This window comes from Callospermophilus lateralis, chromosome 7, assembly GCF_048772815.1.
Source record: "Callospermophilus lateralis isolate mCalLat2 chromosome 7, mCalLat2.hap1, whole genome shotgun sequence".
NCBI lineage: Eukaryota > Metazoa > Chordata > Mammalia > Rodentia > Sciuridae > Callospermophilus > Callospermophilus lateralis.
This window is the reverse complement of record NC_135311.1, coordinates 125,890,098-125,904,326: the sequence shown is the minus strand read 5'-3', so window position 1 is coordinate 125,904,326 and position 14,229 is coordinate 125,890,098. Positions and strand designations below refer to the sequence as shown.

General features: G+C 40.1%; 1 protein-coding gene across 2 annotated transcripts; it reads left to right on the top strand.

The window, feature by feature from the left end:
- The first annotated feature begins 304 nt into the window (after nucleotides 1-304).
- Pdik1l (PDLIM1 interacting kinase 1 like) lies at nucleotides 305-12,173 on the top strand. 2 transcript variants are annotated; one of them, XM_076863188.2, is made up of 3 exons: nucleotides 305-472; nucleotides 2,878-3,179; nucleotides 8,246-12,173. In XM_076863188.2, the coding sequence occupies exons 2-3, from the start codon at nucleotides 2,895-2,897 to the stop codon at nucleotides 8,984-8,986; spliced, it is 1,026 nt and encodes a 341-aa protein (XP_076719303.1). In that variant the 5' UTR covers nucleotides 305-472; nucleotides 2,878-2,894; the 3' UTR covers nucleotides 8,987-12,173. The 2 variants fall into 2 exon arrangements, with proteins under 2 accessions (XP_076719303.1, XP_076719302.1); XM_076863187.2 differs by lacking the exon at nucleotides 305-472 and adding an exon at nucleotides 871-946.
- The last annotated feature ends 2,056 nt before the right edge of the window (nucleotides 12,174-14,229 follow it).

Sequence of the window (14,229 nt, the reverse complement as noted above, 5' to 3'; positions counted from 1 at the left end):
CAGACCGTGGCTCCTTCCGGCGCGCCGCCCCAGCTGGATTCCGACCCTCTTCTCGGAACCTGCCAGGCCCGGCGTCGCGGACGCTGCAGCCAGGTGCGGGCGCCTCCGCGCCCTCCCTCCCGCCACCCGGTAGGGCGCCCCGACTCCCAGCGGCCGGGAACAATGAGGCGCGGGCTTCTTTAAGGGAGATACCACCGCGCCGGCGGAGCAGGGGACGGCGTCTTCCCAGATGATCGCACCCAGCCCCGCGCCGCCGCCTCGGCAACAACGCCGCCCGCAAACATGGCTCAGTGACTCGGACAAAAGGTGCAGCCTCCCTCCCGGCGGGGCGCACGCCAGGTCTCCCAGCTCAGGCCTCGCCTCCCCGCGACCGCCGCAAAGCTCAGCGTTCCGAAGGTGTCCTGGGCCGGCGCGGAGGAAGATGCACCAGGCGTGTTGCCCCAGCGACCCCCGCACGCCAGCCCGCAGCTCGGTAGGTCGGAAAGGGGCGGGCAGGCCGCGGCCGGGTGCGCGCACCGCTAGGCCGCCACCTGCCGCCGCAGACCCTTCCCGGGGCCGTAGGCTGTGCGCGCCCGCCGCGGGTATGGGGCGACAGAGCCCGGGCGTGAAGCGGTCTCCCGGGCCGACCACCCCTGCGGGGAGGGGCGCCAGTGGTGCGCTCCGGAGCGCGCACACCTCCGGCGACTCCGGGCTCCCCACAGTCCCAGGATCCGGGAGCGGGGAGCAGAGTCCCGGGTGCGCGCCCAGTAGGCGGCGCTCGGCGGAGCGGCGCTCTACGGAAAGCCGGAGGGAGGCGGGGCCGCCGGCGTGAGGGGGTGTGTCTGCGCGCACCACGGGGGCGCGCGCCGGCCTCTGACTGGAGGCGGCGGCGGCGGAGGCGCGAGCTGCCCGATAATGGCGGCCTGCAGAGCCCATGAGAGGGAGCAGCAGCGGCGGCTACCCTGAGGTAAAGCAGGCGCGTCGGCGTGGCACGGAGGTCCTGCCGCAGAGCCACCGACCCCGCAGGCGCCTCTCCTCCCTGCAGGCCTGTCACAGACCTGTCAGCGAGTCATCGCGGGCAGGGCCCGCGCTTCAGGCCACCGGCCCCAGCTGCGGCCTCCTCTCACGCCAGGGCCACTCCCCGGGCCCCGGCGCTCCGCCCGCAGCCCCAAGGAGTGGAGGCCGCCGCGGGATCGACTCCTGGGGTGAAGGGCCCCGGGAGGACCCCCGTAGGGTCTCCCCGGGTCGCGGCCGCGGAGGGGAAAGCCAGATACTTAGCGAGGATCGTGGCCTGAGCCGCCGTGTCCGGCACCACCTCTGGCCGCAGCTGGCCCTCCCCCGCCCCAGCAGGTGTATGGCCCGGCCGGCCGGCGTCCAGCGCTGGGTGAGCACGGCAGGCAGGAGGGCCCGGGAGATGCCAGCGTAAGTCGTCTCGATTAGCACGGCGTGCACCACCGCGTTGTCTTTTGATCCAGGGTTGTGAGGAATTCAAAGCCACCTTCCTTGTTCCCTATTCAGGAAGGTGCTCTTTCCCACGGGGGTCCTCGCACCCGGCGGGAGGCGGGGGGACTGCTTCCGAGAAGCGAGCCACCTGGAGATGCAGAGCAGTGGGCGGCCGCGTAGAGCCGACGGCCTGCCGCCTCTGATTCTCTGGCAGCAAAGCAGACACTAGGAAATAGTGGGAATTTGAAGGGTAGGTGACCAATTCGAGGAAGTGGGACTTAAAGCAATCTGAGAAGCAGTGGTTTTCTTTATTGAATCTGCCCTGTAGACATAGAGTAGCTGTTTCCTACTTCTCAGGTTCTACAGTCAGCCGATTTTTGTTTCCCCAGTTGTATGAGATAAAAAATATTGTACAATCTCAGGTTACCTTCTTTGCGCGTGATGACAACCTACAAATGAGAATTTGGGGGGTGAGGAGGTACACTTTGAACTTTTTCTATTCAAAATATGAGCATGTGTATTGTAGGACCTTTGCTCCTACTTTTAAAGGATTTATCAAGTTGGATTCTAAAGAACTTTGTCAGAGAGTTCCTCTTGATGTTGTAGGATAGTTTTTTTGTTTTTGTTTTTGCAAGAAAGACCTAGAACTAAATAACTATTGTTAACAATAACAAAAAGGTAGTCATATTCTAAGTAGCTTTATTTAAAAAAAAAAAAAAAAAAGCTCTTTTCCGAGAACCTTATTTTCATTTATTTTGCAGGAAATAAGGGAATAACCTAAGAAACAGATAAAAATAAACACATATGGTTTGGCTGTTTATGTCTAATAATAAAAACAACAATATTAGTTCTGTAAAATGATCCCGTTCACTTTCAGTCCTAAAACATAAGCCTGGTGTTTATATTTCTAACTGTGAGGGTTTTCTGTTTTTGCTGTTTTGTGATCTTGTATATTGGGTTAGTCTTAAGGACAGACTGAGATTTTGCCTCCCTGTTTGTTTGTTCATGATCAGTAAAATGCTGAATTTGGGGGTTTATTTTTAACAGTCACATTTTCAAGTACTCATTGAAGAAGCAGTATAGCTTAGTGGTCAAAATAATGGATGTTTGAGCCAGGTGGCCTGATTTCAAATCCCAGGTTCACCAGTTACTCGCTGTTTGACTTTGGGCATTTTATTTAACCTCTCTCTGCTTTAATTTCTTCACTTCTAAAATGACCATAATGTGGGGATTAAATGAATATAATATTGTAATGTGTTTGAAACAGTCCCTAATATGTGGTAAGTACTACCTAAATGGTAGCTCTATTATTAGAGTTAGATTTGCCCAAGGTATAGAAAATATCCTTAAGCACTACAGGTAACCAACCAGATGATAACTGAATCCCTCTGTACAAGAATAAACCAACCAGTGGGTGTACCTAATTTCAATTGAGCACTTTATTGATTTTTCCAGAAACCTCGACCTTGAAGATGGTGAGTAGCCAGCCAAAGTACGATCTAATACGGGAGGTAGGCCGAGGTAGTTACGGTGTTGTGTATGAAGCAGTCATCAGAAAGACCTCTGCACGGGTGGCAGTGAAAAAAATCCGATGCCACGCACCTGAAAATGTTGAACTAGCACTTCGTGAATTCTGGGCACTAAGCAGTATCAAGAGCCAACATCCAAATGTGATTCACCTGGAAGAATGCATCCTACAGAAAGATGGGATGGTGCAAAAGATGTCCCATGGCTCTAATTCTTCCCTTTATTTACAGGTATGTATTTTTGGATGGGAAATAGAAAAGATGTGAACATGACATTGGTCAGCAAGAAGAGGAATGAAAGGGTCGGATGAACTTTTCCTGTTAAATGCAGATGTTTTATAGTTAGGAGTATATAGAGATCTGCCAAGAATAGAATAGGTGTTTGCTTTAAAACAGGGTTTTATTTAAACTTGTGATGCACATACCTAAAAATAACATAAGCCACCTGTTAGGCCATGGTACTTGCCAGTCTGCATAGGAATGGGGCAAGATAGAAACTGGAGAAATGCTTGAGACTATATTTTAATAAGTTCACTTCTTTGAAATAAATTTTTTTGGAACTAAAAACTGAAAAAAAGGAAAAACTCCCTTAACTGATAGCGATACCCATAGGTAACTAGACATCTCTTTTATAAATCACGTGTATAAATATAACCCTTTGCTGTTTTGGAGGGTATTGTGGTTTCTCACCCATGCAATTCCAATTAATTTTTATGAATGTTATTAACAGTGCCGGTATCAACAAATGTCCCTCCTTGGTTTAATACTGTGTGCTAAGTGCTTTAAGGAAAGTTGCTCAAAACAGTCCTATAAGGGGGGCTGGAGTTATGGCTCAGCGTTTGAGCGCTTGCCTTGCATGTGTAAGGCCCTGGGTTCAATCCTCAGCACCACATAAAAATAAACAAATAAAATGAACATATTGGGTCCATCTACAACTAAAAAATGAATATTTAAAAAAAAATCCTATAAGGTAACATTATCTTCATTACAAATGAAGACATTGAGGTTTAGAATAATGAACTTATCCACTGACATCTACCTAGCTAGTGTCAGATTGGGAGCTGAATTTAGCAGACTTTTTTATTTTTAATTTTTTTCCATATCAGAGATTGAAACCAGGGGCATTTAACCACTGAGCCACATCCCCAGCCCTTTTTATTTTTTTATTTTAAGGCAGGCTAAATTGCTTAGGACCTTGTAAAATTGCTGAGGCTGGTCACGAATTTACAATTCTCCTGCCTCAGTCTCTCTAGTTGCCGGGATTACAAGTGTGCACCACTGTGTCTTGATAACTAAAGCTTTATGCTCTCTTAACTCCCATATTACTCTTTTGTAGCATAGGAATATGGAAAAGCTTTTTTTTTTTTTTTAAGATTGACTTCTTCTAAAGTCAAAATCCCGGGGTTGAGGCTGTGGCTTAGTGGTAGAGTGCTTGCCTAGCATGTGTGAGGCACTGGGTTTGATTCTCAGCACCACATATAAATAAATAAAATAAAGGTCCATACATCTAAAAAAATAAAATAAAGTCAAAATCTCTTAGAGCTCTCTAGTCACTGAATAAAAAAGATAGTTAAGGCCTAGTTAGTTAGGCAAGGACCAGAGCAGAATTTCTTAAGGCCAGTCCCTTAGAAAAGGAAACAGCTTTCCTTGAGTGTATTTACATTCAGAATTGACCATTGGACTTTTAACATTTAAAAGTGTGTTTAATATTGGGGAATTATATTAACTAAATTATATTGTTATATAATGAGCATGTACAAATATGTAACAATGAATTCCACTATTATGTGTAATTATAATGTACCAATAAAAAACAAAAAAATATATGACTTTAAAAATAAAAATTAAAGTGTGTTTAAAACCACAAAAGCCTTTTGAATAGGAATGACAAAGAAAACAAACTGATATGTGTAATTAGAAACTTGCAAGTATTTATGGTGGACAAAATATTCTGAAGAATTTATATCGAAACTTGGCACTTTATACACTGAAGTTTTCTCAGCACAATGAATTAACACAACTGTTTGGCCTCTATTGTTTACTTTTCTAAAAGTGCTTATTATGTAAGTTGCACTGATAAAAAATATTAGAAACATTCTTAGCACATTCCCTTTTTGTATGTGTGTAGTATTGGGGATTGAATTTAGGGCTTCACAAATGCTAGGAAAACCACATTTCCTCTTAAAAGTGGATAGAACTTTGCTGAACTTTGAGTTTTAGAAACTAAAAGAAAAGAATCTCTTTTGGATGGAAAAACAAAAACATTTAAACATTTGCATTAGTGCTGAATCTAGAGCCAGCAACCATTATCGTTAACTAGGCATTAGCTGGTCTTTCAAGGTTTTAAGATGTAAAGTACTACCAAACTTAATTCAGTGACTTTTTTAATCTAAATTGCCTTTTTGTTTAGAAATGTCTTTTCTTTTTTTGGGAGGGTACTCTGGATTAAACCACTGAGCAATACCCCCAGCCCTTTATCTTTTCTTTCTTTTTTTTTTTTGAGTCTGGATCTCATTAAGTTGCTTAGGGCCTCACCAAGTTGCTGAAACTAGCTTTTTTTATCTCTTTTTTTTTTTTTTTTTTTTTAGAATTTTTAATATTTATTTTTTAGTTTTGGGTGGACACAACATCTTTGTTTGTATGTGGTGCTGAGGATCGAACCCGGGCCACATGCATGCCAGGCGAGCACGCTACCGCTTGAGCCACATCCCCAGCCCCTGAGACTAGCTTTGAACTTGTAATCCTGCCTCAGCTTCCCAAGTTACTGAGATCATAGGCATATGCCAACATGCCCAGACTCTTTCTTTTTTTAAAGATTGATAGATCTTTTGACACTTTTTACTATCAGAATGACCTTGGACAAATAACCCAACTTTTCCAAACATCTGTTTCTTCATATGTAAAATGGTTGTAATAATTTTTTAACTCCCATGGGAGTTGTCAAAATTAGAGATGAACTGGGCATGGCGGCATACACCTGGAATCCTAGTGACTCAAGAGGCTGTGGCAGAAAGATGGAAAATTCAAGGCCGTCCTCACCAACTTAATGAGACCTTATCTCATAAAAAGGACTGGGGATGAGCTCAGTAGTAAAGTGTCCCAAGTGCCCCTGGTTCAGTCTCTAGTACCAGAAAACAAAAAAATTAGAGATGCTGCAGAAATAATACTTGGCCCATAAGAAGTACTCAGTCATAGGAACCTGTATTTAAATTGTCTTTTCTTTGGCTTTATGTAGTTTACCAGACATTCATCAACACATTTAGCAAGTGCCTTCTTGACATGATCCTAGGGTTCAAGAATTATTAAATGTTTAATTAAAATTTGTAGAGTTAGGGCTAGGGTTGTGGCTTAGTAGTAGAGCACTTGCCTGGTACGAGTGAGGCACCGGGCTCCATCCTCAGCATCATAAATAAATAAATAAAAGCAGGGCTGGGGTTGTAGTTCAGCTGCAAAGCGATTGCCTAGCATGTATGAGGCATTGAGTTCAATCCTTAGCACCACATAAAAATAAACAAAGGTATTCCATCTACAACTACAAAAATAAATAAATAAATAAATAGATAAAGCAAGCAAGCAAGCAGATGAAGTAAAAAAAAAAAACCTCATAGAGTCAATAGTCATTAGCTAGACTAGTGATTAGAAAAATTTCACAGGCAGAAAAAACTACATACAAAAGTATTAAAGCCAAAAGCATGAAGCATTTAAAAGAACTGAAAGAAGACAGTAATTCTTTTTTTAATTTTTTTTTTTTTGAGAGAGAATTTTTTAATATTTATTTTTCAGTTCTTGGCGGACACAACATCTTTGTTTGTATGTGGTGCTGAGGATCGAACCCGGGCCGCACACATGCCAGGCGAGCGAGCTACCACTTGAGCCACATCCCCAGCCCAGAAGACAGTAACTCTGTAGTGTACAAAGAGAACTGTTTTGAGATGAGGCTAAAAGGGTCAGCAGAAGTCAGAGCATATAATGTCCCATAGCCCTGTTAAAAAGCATAGGCTATATTTTAAAAGAACAAGGAAGCCATTGAAGGACTTTAGGTAAGAGAACCAATGGCTACTATTCCCCACCCCATGAAAATAAGTAGGTCAGGCACAGTATTTCTGTAGTTGTAAACTAGAGAGGCCCAGCACTATTTTCTTATAGTCTGGATACTAAAAATAGTTTTTACATTTTTTAAAACTTGAGAATAAAAAAGGACAGGAAAGGAAGAAGAGAATTCATGACACTTTCCAAATCTGAAATATTTACTGTCTGGCCTTTCTCTAAACCAATTGACTACTAGGACTCTGCATTGTTCAAAACTATTTAGGAAACCATCTGGTAAATAATAATGTGATCTGTATCTTTCTGTTCATTTATTTTCTGGGTCTCACTGGCAAACCTATGCAATAGGGAAAACACATGCAAAAGAGACATCTGCAGACCAATGCAGTTGTTGCTGGGGTTGGCCCTGAGGGATGATGGTGTGGAGGGGTATTCTGTGCTCCAGCTGGCCAAAATGACAAGGAGTACCAGTAGATTTAAATGGAAAGTTGTCAACTTATTCCTCAACAAGTTTTTTCATATTTTTTCTTAAACCTATAAGTCTGAAAAGGATACCATACAACAAATGTTTTTAAAGCACTATAGTCTTTTCATAAAATGATGAGCTAGGTGATGGGTAGAATTTAGCTCCATTGATATATCCAGAAAATGTAGGCCAATTGGACACTTCTCAAAATAAAGCTATGAGTAAAATGGAAGTTTTGTCTCTTGGCTTGGAGATTTTAATATATATTTGTTAGGGACAAAGGGATAATTTATATATAAAGTATTCAAGTTTAAAATACATATGAGAGCACTGACCAAATAAAATATTCCTAACAGGCAAGGTGGCTCACACCTATAATCCCAGCTACTCAAGAGTCTGAGGCATAAGGATTAAAAGTTTGAGGTCTTCCTGAGCAATTTAGCAAGACACTGTTTCAAAATAAAAAAAGGATGGGATGTAGCTCAGAGGTAGAGTGCCCCTGGGTTTAATCCCTAGTATCACAAAGATAGATAGATAGATAGATAGATAGATAGATAGATAGATAGATAGATAATCATGGAATTTCCACTTAAAACTGGAGACATGAAGACCTGGAGGTGCAGCCCAGTGGTAGAACACTTGCCTGGCATGCATTAGGCCCTGGATTCAATACTCAGCACTGCAAAAACAAAAACTAAAGACTTATTCTTGGAATCAATTCTTCTTTTCCTATAATTAAGTTATAACCTGTTAAATTATTGTAATCTATTTTTCCCCTTTATAGCTTGTAGAGACTTCGTTAAAAGGAGAAATTGCCTTTGATCCCAGAAGCGCCTATTATTTGTGGTTTGTGATGGATTTTTGTGACGGAGGAGATATGAATGAGTATCTGTTGTCCAGAAAACCCAATCGGAAAACTAACACCAGCTTCATGCTTCAGCTGAGCAGTGCCCTGGCTTTCTTGCATAAAAACCAGATCATCCACCGAGATCTGAAGCCGGACAACATCCTGATTTCTCAAAGCAGGTTGGATACTAGTGACTTAGAACCCACATTGAAAGTGGCTGATTTTGGCCTAAGTAAAGTTTGTTCAGCCTCTGGGCAAAACCCAGAAGAACCTGTCAGTGTAAACAAGTGTTTCCTTTCCACGGCATGTGGAACGGATTTCTACATGGCTCCTGAAGTATGGGAAGGACACTACACAGCGAAAGCTGACATCTTTGCTCTGGGGATTATTATCTGGGCGATGCTGGAAAGGATCACATTCATAGACACAGAGACAAAGAAGGAACTCTTGGGGAGTTATGTAAAACAAGGAACTGAAATTGTGCCGGTTGGGGAGGCACTTTTGGAAAATCCCAAAATGGAACTTCTAATTCCTGTGAAGAAAAAGTCTATGAATGGGCGAATGAAACAACTGATTAAGGAAATGCTGGCCGCAAACCCTCAGGATCGTCCAGATGCTTTTGAACTAGAACTCAGATTAGTACAAATTGCATTTAAAGATAGCAGCTGGGAAACGTGACATATTATTTACAGATATCTTGGATGATATGCTGCTTCTGATTTAACAGTGATGCAACATTATGTGGCTGAAAAAGAATACAAAAAGCTAAACTCCACCTTCTAAGGGTTTAGATTTTATTGTGGGATTTTTTTTTCCTCATTTTTCTTAATCTAAGCTGACCATTTTGTTAGTATGTTTTAAATGTATATTACCAATGTGGGTGTAGACTTTTTTTTTTTTTTTTTTTAATGATCATTGGTAGAAGTTTGGCAGGAAAATTCCCTAAGAGCCAAGAAGAAAAGAGTCCAGTTTTTTGGAAATATGTCTCTAAGTATTTTAGACATTCCTTGTCAGTATTAGGCATTTCCATGAAAAAAGAGGTTTGCATGCTGGTAATGCAACCTTTGAAGCTTTGTAAAGGAAACATATATGTATATATTTATGTATATGTAAGTATGTGAATGTGTGCATTTTGCATTCCATTTGAAGAAAATGCCACTTCTGTTTAAATTATTTGATAGAGGTTTGGGTTTTTGAGATTTGCTGGTGAAATTAGTGATGGAAAATAAACGAACCTTCCCTCATCTTCTTCCCCTGTCCCTCCCTCTAATGAGATCTTAATAATTTTTTTTTTGTAATGTTATACAACTTTTTTTGAAAGCATCATTTTGGAGGGTCTAAAATTACTGAGTAAACATAATTGAAATTAAGCAATCCAAAGCTGCTGAAGTATGTCTGAGCTCTCTCCAGTGCCCTGTAGCTCTTAGACTTAAATTAGTCATGCAATCATATGGTAGAGGTCAGCAAGGACATTTATTCAGTCATACCTTCTTTTAGGTAACTGAGCATTCTTTTAACTAATTAAACCACTGCATTGGGACAGATCTGCCCTGGAGCATCTACAATCTGATATAAATCTGAACACGGGATTCTTTTGTTTCTAAAAGCTTTGCTATAAATGAAAAACAACACTTGATGTATTAATTTTTGGTTTCAAGACTGTCTAAGCCTCAGTATAAAGTTGAAGAAACCAAATCTCACATTGCCTACCCTGGCATGGTCTCTTGTTGAATCACTGGAGTTCCTTTCATTTTGGCACTGATACTGTTTTCTTCTCTCATTTGAGACAGTAATGGTAGTGTTGATAGATGTCTTAAATATTGGCCACCTTTATCTAAGGTGGGAAATAATACATGTACAGTTTGGCAAATGGATAAAATCCTGTGGCATCAACTACTTTTCAAATAGAAAAGTTATTGATTTTATACAATCCGTATGGTCTGTGTCAAAAACCAAGAGACCATTATTTTTTTTTTTTTTTTTTTTTTTAAGAGAGAGAATTTTTTCAATATTTATTTTCTTTAGTTTTCGGCGGACACAACATCTTTGTTTGTATGTGGTGCTGAGGATCAAACCCGGGCCACACGCATGCCAGGCAAGCGCGCTACCGCTTGAGCCACATCCCCAGCCCAGAGACCATTATTCTTGAAGTTAGTTTATTTTAAATGTATGGTTGTCTTCAGTTTGTTTTCCTGTAAGTGCAGATAGTTAAAATCTAAAACAGAATGTTAGCCTTGAAGGTTAAATAAACTCTACATTGTATCTAGGTTAATCTTTATAAAGCATTAGAATCTAAAAGCCAAGCAAAATAGTATTAGACTGAAATTATTAATAGTTTGCAAAGCCTTCTAAGCTTTTGAACTTCCACAACTTTTACAATACTGCTGTCATAATTTCCCCCATTTTTAATGTATTCAGAGGATAAATGAAGTAAATATAACACAAAAAATTAGAGTGTATAAAATTCTAAACTGTGATACTTAATCTGGAATTTTCAAATTTGCACTGAAAGGTTTTATTGAAATAATGCCTCTAAAATGATGAAAAAAAAGTCACAAACCTTTAACATCAATTTTAAGCTATTACGTGTAAGAATCCTTTTGGAAATTGTAAATCTTGTGGAAATACACAGGAACTTTGCGATAATTGACCCTTTTATTTTTATTGACATCACCAAATTAGTTTAACACAGATATGACCAAGGCGATCAAGTAATTAGAAGTAAGAAAAAGCATCATTATAATGTCTTGTCACTAACATGGCACTTCAACAGATAGCTGATGCTAGGCCAGTGCTTCATTTGCTTTTCAAATATCTTTTGCTTAAAGTCACAGTTTCCTAAGGGTATAGTTTTGTGTTCCTGCCTTATTTAAAGTAGTTGATTTTTTTTTTTTTTTTTTTGTGGTGCTGGGTCTAACCCAAGTCCTCGAGCATGCTATGCAAGAGCTTTACCACTGAGCTACATCCTCAAGCCAAATTATAACTTATTTTGAAAGATTTTACTTGTGAAGTAAAATTCTTTCATTGGAGGTAAAAGTGTGAGGTGATCAGGAAGTTTCTTCTGGAATTTTCTCAAGTCCTTGTATTCTAAAATAGCCTGTATTCTAAAATACCAACCAAAATGGTAGTAAATTCTTCGTCTTTCTTTGTTCTTTCAGAGGTATTTATTAAGTACCTACTGTGTGCTCAGCACTCAAAGTTGATAAAAATTATAGTTAAAAAAAATGACTTTTAGCCACAGGCCTTTTCCAGCAAAAAGTAAGAAATAAAAGATGAGAGTGATGTTTGACAATTCCTGGAAATTTCCTAGAGAAAAAATGAAATTGAGAATTTGTGCACAGTGCCTTGCCCATAATAGGTACTCAATAAACAATTATTCCTCATAGAGTCTCTTGCCATGGTTTATAGTGTTTTATGAAATTTGTCTTAATTGAAAAAAGACCAAATATTTCAAATAAGCTTATAGGCAGCTGTGTCCAGTTAAAATATAGGGTTGTACAGTTAGCTCATAGAATGTTATTTTGCACTAGTCGTCACTTAGAAAGATGGGGTTCCTGTAGATTTTTGGTGCTAAGGGATACTTTGTCATTATGATGAAGTAAGTATTAAGTGTCAGATAAATAGCACACAGAATAGTTCTTTCTGCTAGTCTGTTTTTTTTTTTCCTTGTTGTTTTTAATTGTAAAATGTTATCAATCAAACTATTGTAGCAGCTACAAAATAATTCACCAGCATGACAAAATGGTCAAAAAATAAGTCATCAGCACTTCAGAAATGAAAGCAACTTTTGAAATTTTCTTTTAAAATTGTCAAATATATTTTATGAAGAATTTATAAAAGGGGGGAAATGATTGTAATTTATTGTTCATGACAGTTTTGTTTTTTTTTAATAAAGTGAGTTTCAACAAAAAACTGAAGATTCTGCATTGCTGCTTTGGTGGCTCTGTAAGTAGTGCTATCATGGTGCTTTCATTCATGAGCATAAAATAGAGGGTATAAAACTTGAGGCAGTGAAGTTTCAGGCTTACCTAGTAAATGATATTCTCTTAAATAGGTGCTCTTGCTGAGGAAAATATTAATTATAGGAATTTCAGTATTTCAAGTTCTCTAAAATTTGCTAACTTGCTGTATTTGCCTTGTGTGCAGGAAACGTGTACTGCTTGAGATAATTTTTTTCATTTATCCTATTTTAGCTGAGTATGCATCCTAGATCCAATGATGTGTATTAAATGTACTAAGGATGCAATGTTTCAATCAATAATGAGGCTGAGGTTTCTTTTCTATAATGAAGTCATCTGTGGCCCACTTTTTTTTTTTTTCTTTATAGGTTTTATTATGTATGCCTGAGGATGCAGCCTACTTGGTGGTCCAGAGATTAGGAAAGTAGGCATCAGGAACTGTGGTTGCTCCTGTCACTGCCACCTGCTCCTGGTCTAGCCATTATAGATAGGAGGCTTTTGCTTTCTACCTAGAGATTAAATTTTTTAAACTGAATATTAAACTCTACATATTTGTAGTTACTAGCATTTTTGTAAGCCTTTAGAGTTTACAAAGCACTTTCAACATGGTTTCTGCATCTTTTCATATCATATCTGACTTAAAATAGGGGCTGATTTCTTGGTGAAGAAATCAACAGTAATAACACCAGTGTCTGCGGTAGGGATAATGGTTGAACCCTAAGACAGGGTTTTAGTGCCCAGTATCTAACTCCAGCTAGAGTTTTTTTCTGACGACAAAGCTTTATCTTCCTCACGGAAATAACCCTTGGTTGTTTTGGTTTTTTTCTTTTAAGTTCAAATGTTGCTCTTTTGGTCAGCCAATCATAGCGACGCTCTAAAGTGCAGTGTAATGAACAGACAGTTGGTTTGTGGTTAGATAATAACTTCTACTTAAGAAAACCTACAAAGAGGCCACACCCCTAAAAGGCAAAGTGCATCTTTTAAAGACAGTACTTTCACCTTTGCAATGAGCTTTCATTGGTTAGCCGGGAATTTTTTTTTTTTTTTTTTTTTTTTAAAAAAAAGCCCTGGGCTTTTGACTTCACTCTTTCATTTCCTTCTCACCCTGATATTTCAAGCTTGGCTTGTTTGAAGCAGAAGTTGGGCAACTTGATACTACAAAAGCTGTCCTGGTCTAGCTGCAAAAGCACAGGATTTGGTGTAGCAAACCTAATGTTGAATACTAGCCTTTGCAAATACTTTCATAATTAATGTGTGTCATTGGGCAAGTCACTTCATTCCAAGGCTTAGTTCTCATATCTGCAAAATGGAAATGATGATATTTACACTTCAGAGGGTCAAATAGTAAACATGAAGTGCCCAACACAGCACCTGGCACACTAAGTTCTCAAAGGATAGCCATTGTTACTGTATTATGAATTTGATATGATGAATGAATGGATTCCCCATTAGGCAGTCTTCAGTTGCAGCTTTGATTCTTCTCCCCTTTGAAAAAGTCCGATGAAGGTACTGCCTCCTCTCTTCAGGAAAATGTTCACCTATAATTTTAAAAGATTTATGGGTCTTGGAAGCCTGCATGGACCCCGGGGACCCTGAGCTTTAAGCTCCACTGAGTACTTCTATGCCAGAGCTCCACAGTCAAAAGAGGGCTGTTTGTGAGGAGATTCTAGGGAACCTATATTGTTTTTTGATCCGGGTGCTGGTTAGACAGGTGTGTTACTTTGTGATTTGTTTCATTTTTGTGGTATTGGGGATGGAACCAGGCTTCATGCACGCTAGACAGATACTCTACCATTGAGCTACACCCCCAGTGTATCTATTTTAAATAAAATTTTTATTAAAGTATAACATTTTAATCTCTTTCACCAGTTAAGTGTTGAGCTGAGGATATAGCTCAGTGGTAGAGCACTTGTCTAGAAGGTACATGAGAAGCCCTGGGTTTAATCCTCAACACCCACAAAA